The 10,065-nt window shown below is 53.7% G+C and overlaps 3 protein-coding genes across 3 annotated transcripts; 1 reads left to right on the forward strand and 2 right to left on the reverse strand.

Annotated features, from left to right (window-relative positions):
- Window positions 1–1,089: 1,089 nt before the first annotated feature.
- On the reverse strand, window positions 1,090–2,322 carry PG986_008986 (uncharacterized protein; the record flags this gene model as incomplete). The annotated part of the gene is made up of 1 exon (XM_066845208.1): window positions 1,090–2,322. One exon carries the CDS (start codon window positions 2,320–2,322, stop codon window positions 1,090–1,092), a length of 1,233 nt encoding a protein of 410 aa, XP_066697606.1.
- A 1,420-nt stretch (window positions 2,323–3,742) lies between these two features.
- On the reverse strand, window positions 3,743–5,144 carry PG986_008987 (serine protease; the record flags this gene model as incomplete). The annotated part of the gene is made up of 5 exons (XM_066845209.1): window positions 3,743–4,215; window positions 4,275–4,396; window positions 4,463–4,508; window positions 4,562–4,814; window positions 4,872–5,144. 5 exons carry the CDS (start codon window positions 5,142–5,144, stop codon window positions 3,743–3,745), a joined length of 1,167 nt encoding a protein of 388 aa, XP_066697607.1.
- A 2,356-nt stretch (window positions 5,145–7,500) lies between these two features.
- Window positions 7,501–10,065, forward strand: PG986_008988 (Vesicular-fusion protein sec18; the record flags this gene model as incomplete). Its single annotated transcript, XM_066845210.1, is given in 3 exon segments — window positions 7,501–7,966; window positions 7,978–9,677; window positions 9,730–10,065. The coding sequence occupies 3 exon segments, from the start codon at window positions 7,501–7,503 to the stop codon at window positions 10,063–10,065; spliced, it is 2,502 nt and encodes an 833-aa protein (XP_066697608.1).

Consider the following 10,065-nt stretch of genomic DNA (forward strand, 5'->3'; position numbering starts at 1 on the left):
AGGGGTTTGAGGTGATAGAAGTTGCATGACGGACTTCGGCGTCGCAGTCGACAGAAGTATCTGTAACTATGGCAGCAGAAGAGAATGCGACTTCAGCCGGGGGTAAGAGGACAACTCATCCTGTTCCACTCCGGGCATCTGGCCGAGGGGACAAAAAGGGACGCAGAAGGGGAAAAGTCAGATACACCATACCATAACCAGCGTCTTTTGTTCTCTTCCTTAAACCTGTCTGCACAAAGCAGAAGGAGTAGTAAGTGGCGGTAGGAATGTGGATACTGCTTATTGGGTGATCATGTGTAGCAAGATGCAGGGCTTTTGGGGGTGTGGTAGATATACATACCTACATATGCAGTACCATGGGGCACGATCTAATAGGACGAAAATTTGCAACCAAGACGGGAGTCGCTTCGTTCTGAGAGGTCAATTGCTTGCGGCACTGCGGAAAGGATGAAGAACATGGCGATATCCCCCCTCCTGACACACGCAAATCCTCGAAAGCTCTCTGTTGCCGAGGCCTCCCTCCATCATAGATATAGAAAAGCCCCCTTGTCGACGATCCTATTCTGAGGATCCCGATCCTGATATACATGTGTTGGTCCATCAAAACCACCCGGCCGTAGAGATGCGACCAGCCAGACGGCCGGTTTTCGAGGCCCATGCAACGGTTCCTAGCCTGTACTCCGCAGAAGGACATGTGTCCGTCACTTGAGGCAAATCTTGGTACAGCTCGCGGCTAGCTTGCATGAAAAGAAAAATTCTAGAAGGCGAGAATGATAAAAAGCCAACGAATCCCATGATAAGTACGTCGTTATGTCAGTCTACAGGTAAGTGGTATCGGGCTAACATAACACCAGAGCCTGTTAGGATAATCGAAGATAGAAATTCGTAAGTGGACATTGATTGAGTAGTTGTTCCCTATATAGGTATCATGCATATCGTGGTGCGCCGTTAATCGTCTCGTCTATCCTATCAAAAGGGGGTAGTACCGCAGAAATGCTGATGACTCTAGCCTTGAACACATTCCAAATACGCCGCCCATATGCAACCAATCTAGAATATATGCCAGTGGCGACCCTCCCCTTTCTGGGCCTAACCGAACACTTTGAGAAAACCCCACATGCCAATACCGCTCAACACCGGGATAGTGAGGTTGTCGTCCCAGCCAAACAGATCGATCACCTCGCTGCCCGCCGCCACCAGGCCAGACCATAAGCTCATGATTCCCAGAGCAACGCCACCACTAACGGTAGCCTGCTGCTCATCCAGACCAATGTGTTCCGCAATGTAAGACGGAAGCTTCAAAATGCCGCGGAACATGAACGGATTCTGCTCATCTCCGAGGAATGAGGGCGTCTTGGGTGCCACCCAGCCCCAGAACCACGCCGCAGTGGCGACACCGATCAGGAAGGCGGCGAACGACCCGGCGAAGGACTTGCCGCGGCGGATGCGCGGAGTATATCTGCCGTACAGTCTACCGAATGTACTTGCGGCAGTATCACACCAACTGAGCAACATGACCGAAACAACCGCAACGTCCTTGGGGAAAAAGTACAGCACGATCCAGGCTCCCAGGAGATAGTATACGACGCCGTTGACGCCCGCGTATTCCGTCTCACGCATGAAGGCGCCGAGGCACTTGACGTAAAAGCTGTTCAAGGACGGGTAGGTGAGGCGCAAATAGTCCGTCGTCGCTATTGGAATTAAGGCTGCCATCAACCAGGGAGTAACGGCCGATGTCTGAGTGCCTGATACGTATAACCAGTAAACAAAGAAGCCAATGGACACATGGAGCAACTTCCTAGGGACTTCGTGCTTGTGTATAAAGTTTCTGAAATGCCGGTGTATTGGGATAAGGCCAAGCGGACTTGGGCTGCGACTGAAGTCTCGCCAACTCCAGCCTGGGGTGGCCGGGGGCTTGGGCGGTGCCAGATGTCCGTTTGCTGCGACAGCCGTAGCTCCGTTCGAAAGCTCCTCTTCCTGTTCTGCAGGCACCACTGCCGGCGCCTTCTTGCTTGCTCTTGTGGATTTTGCCCTGGCAGTCGGAGTCTTCGCCGGCGTTAGGGCCGGCACCTTCCTCGGCTTTGTCGGGCTTCGTGATCGCGTGCGGGCTCGTCGTAGCTCTGGATCCGAGTCCTCGTCGATGGTCTCTTGAAAGGACATGGAAGGAGAAGCGGTCCCACTGGCGGCTTGCCGCCTTCGGGCAGCCGAGCGAGTGACGGGGCCGTTGTAGTAGGCGGCATCGCCCTGAAGTTCCGAGGGCGTCGGGCTCGGTGATATCACGCGCGGTGTGGCCGGGATGGCCGGCTTGCCACGGATGGACATGTTGTAGGGGGAAAGGCGGCAGGCTTTGGAGCGAGACCGTGCCGGAGAACAGCCTGCGTAGGTCGTAAAAGCGTAAAGGCCAGAAGGTGCAGTGTAGATAATCGTGTTGTTGGTCCCTCCGAGATTCACGCGTGTTTAAATGTGCGGCGCTGCTGAAAATGGAGGTGACGAAACTTAACAACGGATCCACGGTGAAGAAGATTGCAGCGAAGTCGAGCTCCGCTGCATTGTTGCTGACAACGGGGTCTGAGATGACAGCGGATTTCCAACCTAGTCGGTACGGTACAAGCACCACTCAAGCCACGCGCAAGCAACAAGGTAGGATGCCGGTCACGCGAACCGACGAGTTGGGTTGGGCGCACAGGCGGGCTGGGTGCTGGTGCTGGGTGCTGGCTGTATTGGTAGGTAAGTTACATGTAACCACAAATCATCTGCCAATCAATGGGCGGGATGTGGGCGTGACCCTGGAGACTCGAGAGACACGTTCGATATTCCAGGTGCCGGTGGTGGTTCTTTGGAATTTTCACAAGCCAGCGAGAATAGAGAACAGAGAACCACAAGACAAGCACAAGCGAGAGTGACGGACAGGGCTCGGGCGCGGATGGATATGACATGGGCGGAACGCATTGGCAGGATCTGGCATGGATGATGACATAAAATAACGCGAGCAGCCAAGGACAGGGCTAAACAAGGACCTGCCGCCTTCCGCCGTTCCTGCTACAGCGAACCAACACCACTACATTGTATCCACTACATAACTGAACACACATATGTGCTGTAGGTGTGCTGGCTACTGCTACTACTTGTGGCCTGTGCAATATGGAATACTCATGCTTCACAACAAGTTGAATTACACACACGCACACATTGGTAGGCAGATGCGCTGCCTCGGGTTTGGGGGGGCAAGGAGGCTTACATACGTCGCGGGATTCGGACCCGTCATTCAATCCGACACACCGAGTCAATAATGCCGCGACTCGAGAAGCCATGATTCTGGCGGGATTATCGCCTGTGAACTCTCCAGGCTAATTTCTAGTGGACAGGGGGTCATGTGTGCTGAGTCGCTAACACTAAAAATTGCCTGAATGCTTCTGTAAGTGGCCCACGTGAAGGTTAAAAGGTCGAGGGTACAGAGGCAGGAAATCACTGATAAACAGTAACTCAAAATACGGGCGCGCATAGTTACCAAAATAATTTAATATTTGTTCGTGGATTTCAAGGTACGAATAAATAAATGGCTGCCTAATCAAAACTCCAATTTCCCCTATTATACAGTATTTTCTCAAGGCTATATTATATAAAGCGCTATTATAGATGTCCTGGCTAAGATATCATGAGCGCGTCGTATATATCATCAATGCAAAACCCCAAGCCTCTCCACAGGACATACCCACCGGAGAACTCCCCTTTCTCAAGCGCGTCATCTAGTGGCGCCGTTGAATGCCAACCGGTTGTTGCTCGACATCGCGTTCTGTACAACTCCAACAGTCGCAAGGCTCTGGATCCGACTGCAGAGCGCACTGGGGGTACGAGAGCCCTCCAGCGTCAGGAGATAAGCGCCGAGCCCGGAGACATGGGGCGCGGCCATCGAGGTGCCCGAGAGAACCCTCGTAGTGCCGTCGTTCCAGGTCGAGACGATGCTGACGCCGGGGGCGAAGACGTCGACCAACGAGCCGAAGTTGGAGAACGAGGCGCGGCGGTCCGAGCTGTCCGTCGCGGCCACGGTGCACACGCTGGGCTCCGAGGCCGGCGAGCTCGTCGAGGCGTCGGCGTTTTCGTTTCCGGCCGCGACGGACATGAACAGGCCGGCCCGGACCGCGGCCGCGGCCGCGGCGTTGAGGGATTGAGACATGCCCCCTCCCAGCGACAGGTTGGCAACCGCTCTGCCGGTGCCTTCGAACCGTGTCGTCATTAGTCGCCTGACAGATATATGGGTCCAGAGGGGCACTCACGTTGCTTGTTCTGCATATCATTCACAGCCCACTGTATACCAGAAATGACTTGGCTCAGTGTGCCCGAACCCGAAGAGTCCAGCACCTTCACGGCAATCAGGTTCGTCCTCTTCGCAACGCCGCTGTGGAACAATGGGTCAGTATTACCACTCGCGGCGGTGATTCAGCACCGTTCTCCTGGAACTTACTATGTCCTGGATCCAGTCGTCCCAGCAACGTGAGTTCCGTGGCCATCTGTGTTGTCTCAGTAAGTCATTGCTCAGAATCGCGGGCTCAGCTATGCATACTTCCGTCGGTCTGGCTGCTATCTCCGGCCACGAAACTGGCTCCGAAAGACGCGCGGCCCTCGAAATCCGGGTGCTGCAGGTAGATACCGCTGTCGATGATGTACGCATATGTGCCCGAGCCTGCTGAATTATCGTACGTATAGGTTGTCGTGCCGCGCCTTCTGCTGGAGATGCGCGCCAGGCCCCAAGGAGCGTTGACTTGTCTCACGAGAGCATTGGTACTGACTGTGATATCGGGCTCAACGTAGTCGACCTGCGCAAATGTTAGTCACCATGCCAGATTTCCCAAAAGGAGGCCAGCCAAAGTCACCTCGTCAAGGGCGGCAATCGACCGGATCAAGTCATCGGATGCGGAAACGTGGTATCCCTTGAATGACCCGAAATAATAGGAAGACTGGGGCTTGCAGCCGCCGAGAATGGTACCGGCTGAATCAAGGCTCGATTCCATTTGGTCCTGTGTCGAGTTCGGCTTGAGGACCACGATGAACTGTCCAGGGATGATGAAAGCCCCCTCCCTGGCCTCCAGGATGGGGGCTGCGAGGGCCGCCAGCGGCAGAGTGAACAGAACCGCAAAGGACTTCATGTTGTACCAGGAGTTTCTGAAGTGTATTTAAGTGATTTGGGAACCTGTGCTGTGATGATGAATAGGAACATATCCCAAAGCCAGGGGGCATGAAATCCATCTTATATAGGTAGGCAATCAGACACCAGCCACAAGAATTCTGAGCTATTTTGGTCAGGCACTGGCATACCTGGTGTTTGAGCCAAGCCGAACTCCTGATAGCTTCACTGGTTGTCATGACTGAGTACCAGGACTATGGATGAACAGCCAATGGGTCGGTTGCGGTGGGAGGTGGCTGTTCGCGAGACGCCAAGGCTGCGAGTTACCCTGAACGGTATATAGTTGCCGTCGATCTGTCTGATAGTGCTCTCCATTCCGCTGGGTGGAGCTGGGGAAGGTTAATCAATGTTTTATTGATCCAGACCCATCTGCCCACGGAGGTTGACCGTCTGCTTCTGCTTTCCGGGGAAGTTTTAACAGGTTTTGGCTTGCTACCTTCATTGACAGTCTGGTCCGCCATGACCCCAGCTCTATCAGAACATGGCGTCTACAGATGGTCCCTTTTACTGGAAGTACATCCTTGTTGAGACCCAGGCTGCCTGCTTATCATCAATAGTTCTATGTCTTGGTCAAGGGCCAGGTTTTCAGGTCTGCGGAAGCGCTCGGTGGTCGCATGCTGAGATGGCTACCAGGCGGCATCGGCATTGCAGTGATTCCGGTAAAGGGCCACCGTCAGTGAAATTGATAGATGCCATAACACCTGTTCGTCAGCTTTCACACATAGATCACATTACCAGTCCTTTGAAACACATCTGGTAGTTGACAGGATGCGGCCTCAAAGGGTGCCACAAGCTTGCTCTCCTACAGGAAGGATGGTGGGCTCTGCCTCTGGCCAATCAGGGGCGCCTAAGAGCTGAGGAAGCCTACTGAAATATCATGGGTCTGGATCTGAATCTCTGAATATCTCCAAATGAGGGTGTGGGCGATAGGACATGGGACGTTCGCTGTAGATCTCTGCAAGTTCGTCGTAACGGCTGAACAACCCAGCTTGCAAAGCTTGTTGTTCGATGGCTGTCTTGTTCCAAGTCTTAGGAGGCATACCACTCATCAGTTTTCTTACATATTCTCTCTTGACACGTAACACAATGTTCACAGACATTTTCTTCATTTGAAACCAAAACCGGGAACCGGGAACTTTGAAATAACCACCTGAGCTAAAGTAGATATGCGACTATGCTGCGCTCTTTTCAGCTCTATGCAGCCAACATGCCCTATCATCGCGGCTGAGCATATGATCTGTCTTGTCATGGCTTCACGCCAAAAGTAAGCCATCTAGGGAGAATCGCGTTTCGCGGATGATATAAATGACCAAAAAGCCGCACCCGTATTGCATTACTACTTGTCACACTTACGAGCAAGCCGCTGCGTCCCCAAGATTTGATTCTCTCATGTCTGAGACAGATAACTTGGATGCAGAGTCGGCCGCAGAGTTGCACTAGCACGTTGAGAGGTTGTCTTACGGTGCTCTCCGGCCATCTACAGAGTTTCCCGACGGCAATCAGTGCGGCATGGCAGATATGGCGAAGCTTGTTCCTTCCACGTTGTGCAACACATTAGTCGGCAGTCATCTGAACGTCATCCATGCTATGCCTTCCTTCCCGCTGCTAGACGCACGAACGAATCTGGCCCAGAACTTCTTCGAGTGGTTGAGCGGGTTTCAAACGCTGCCGCGCGCTTCAGCCACCCGCAGCAGCTTTGACCGTAGTCTAATTTCCGAACCAAAGCGAATGACGATGAAGGGGTGTTTGGATGCGGCAATAACATAACATCGGTGACTTCTGCCAGCCTGTAAGCTTTACCTACTGCACAGATAAATACACGTGTAGGTAACCACTCAATACATGTCAGCGGCACCGACTGTCAAGTTGCGCCCTTGTGTGACTTGAAAGATTGTGAAATGTGTGTGTTCCGTTGGTGCGTCGGATAGTACTTTGGATCTCCTCCAGTGGAAGTGCCATCAGTTGTCCTCTGTTGTCCATCCGAAACGTCAGTTGCGACTTGCGACATAGCTGCCGCATGCGCTAATGTCTGCCAGACCCCTTTTGGGCCGTAGGTAGGTGGGGTAAACGTGGCTGATACAGATGAAAATGCCACTCATGCACATATTATGCCCCATTTGTGCATTCCTGACCAATGCATGTGTGGCGCTTTGGTGGGGTGGGCTATTCCTGGTTATTCCAGTGCCAGGTTAGGCGGTCATTCAAGCCACAGCGTCGGGTAGTCAGACCAACGTGTACTCTCTACAACGTCCCTTATTTATGATTCCTCTATTTCCAACGTCACATCATTATTCCTCCATTTCGCAAACTGACATAATATGGATTTGCGCAACAACTTGTTCGGAAAGAGCAGACCGCCAGTTGGCTTACCTGGACGGCAGGTGGGCGGTGGTGCCGGTGGTCCTCCCCCACCGCGCCCTGGAGCTCCCGGCGGCGGCTATGGCGATAGACCTAGCTCTTACAACACCCCGACATCTCCCGGCATGATGCGACAGCAGCCACCGCCGCCATCCCAGGGCATGTCACAGCAAGGCGGCTATACCATGCCTCCAGCTCAGCCGGTCCAGCTGCGCGTGGAGAAGCTGCCACCGGGCAGCATGGCTGACCGGTACATCTTCGGTAACCTCGTGGCCGTCTCTCCCGAGGACTTCCAGAGCCGGGACGGCGGTGATATCTACGTCATGCTGAAAGGCGGAAACATCCGTGGAGAGTACGTCGTGACGGCGCGGCCAACCCCGGGCTTTCCCCGGGTGGAATCAGCTTGTCAGATCCCCAGCGAAGATGGTGCGGTATAGGCACGCAGGACACCTTCATGGGAGTGCAGTACGACCCATTCTCTCGCGGAAGTAAGGCTTATCTTGGCACTATCGACCTCGAGATCGCTTTTGCTTCGCCAAAGGCCGTCACCGACAAGCCTTACGACCAGGACGAGCTGGCCAAAGTCGTGGAATCCGTTTACCAGAACCAGATATTGGCCCCCGGTCAGCGGTTCTTGATGGACTACCAGGGTGTCAAATTTGCCATGTCTGTTAAGACCATCTCGCTCATCGATCTCAGCGAGAAGGGCCAAGGCGCCGAGGCAGCACCCACGACCAGTGATCCAAATGCCAGAGGTATCTTGTTCAACGCCTCAACCATCAACTTCTTCAAGGATGCCGCTTCCACCGTCAACCTGAAGGCCTCCACGCGGAGACCAGTGGCCAACGCAATCCTACGCCCAGATTTCAAATTCGCCGATATGGGTATTGGAGGTTTGGACGACGAGTTCTCCACCATTTTCCGACGAGCTTTCCAGTCCCGGCTGATGCCTCCGTTCATCGTAGAGCAGATGGGGTTGCCGCACGTGAAGGGTCTGTTGCTTTTCGGTCCCCCAGGTACCGGAAAGACGCTCATTGCTCGACAAATCGGCAAAATGCTGAATGCACGCGAGCCCAAGATCATCAACGGTCCCGAGATCTTGAACAAGTTCGTGGGTCAGTCAGAAGAGAACGTCCGTAAAATGTTCGCAGATGCGGAGAAGGAGTATAAGGAAAAGGGTGATGAGAGTGGCCTTCATATCATTATTTTTGACGAGCTGGATGCTGTGTGTAAACAGAGAGGAAGCGGCGGTGGCGGTGGCACAGGTGTTGGCGACAGTGTTGTGAACCAGCTTCTTACCAAGCTGGATGGTGTGGAACAGCTGAACAACATCCTTCTTATTGGCATGACGAATCGGAAGGATATGATCGATGAGGCTTTGCTCCGTCCAGGACGTCTGGAAGTGCACGTGGAAATCGCACTTCCCGATGAGCACGGCCGACAGCAGATTCTCAACATCCACACAGGAAAGATGCGTGACAACAACCGCTTGGCAGACGATGTCAATATTGCAGAGCTTGCTGCGCTGACAAAGAACTTCTCGGGTGCCGAGCTTAACGGTCTGTGCAAGGCTTCGGTGTCGTATGCTTTCAGTCGACACGTCAAGATCGGAGAAGGCAGCGCGGGCATCAAATCGGAAGACGTTGAAAAGATCAAGCTGGAACATGCTGATTTCTTGAGAGCTCTTGACGATGTCAAGCCTGCCTTCGGTGTTGCTGAGGACGAGCTCGAGCGCGCTAGAGAGCAGGGTATTATACCGTTCAGCCCTCACATCCGCAGAATCCAAGCCAACGGCAGCATCTTTGCGGAGCAGGTTGCTACCGGTAAGGGCAGCCTATTCAGCATCCTTCTATACGGACCGAATGGTTCTGGCAAGACGGCTCTGGCAGCCGATATTGCACTTAACTCTGGATTCCCGTTCGTGAAGTTGGTGACCGCCAGGAACATGATTGGCATGAGCGAAGCGAGCAAGATCGACTACATCAAAAAGGCATTCACCGATGCTTACAAGTCAACGCAAAGTATCCTGATTCTCGACGAGATCGAGACTATGATCTCTTACAGCCCCGTGGGACCCAGATTCCAGAGCGAGATAGCCACGTCAATCAGCGTCCTGATGCGAGCTGAGCCGCCAAAGGTATGTTTTCCCCGTCGTTCATGATATGATGTTCTTTTGCTAACGCCTACAGGGTCGACGACTGCTGGTGATCGGCACAACATCGCAGCACCAAGTTCTCGAGCAACTGGACATGCGAGGCTTCAACCGAAAGCTGGCTGTGCCCTGTGTGTCAGATCTTGGCGAGCTCCAGGCTCTGCTTGCTGCGACTGGCGTGTTCCAGGACACAGACATCAACGAGGCTCTGCATGAGCTCCAGAACGCTACTAGAACCCAGAGGGTCGATGTCGGAGTCAAGGAGGTGCTTTCGGTTGTGGAGTCGGCCCTCACCTCGGCCAAGAAGGACAGCAGCCGGTCCCTCGGCATGATCTTCGCTGCCGATTTGTCTGACGTCATTTCATCTTTGTAA

Source organism: Apiospora aurea, assembly GCF_038362705.1.
Source record: "Apiospora aurea strain CBS 24483 chromosome Unknown utg000006l_segment0_segment0, whole genome shotgun sequence".
NCBI lineage: Eukaryota > Fungi > Ascomycota > Sordariomycetes > Amphisphaeriales > Apiosporaceae > Apiospora > Apiospora aurea.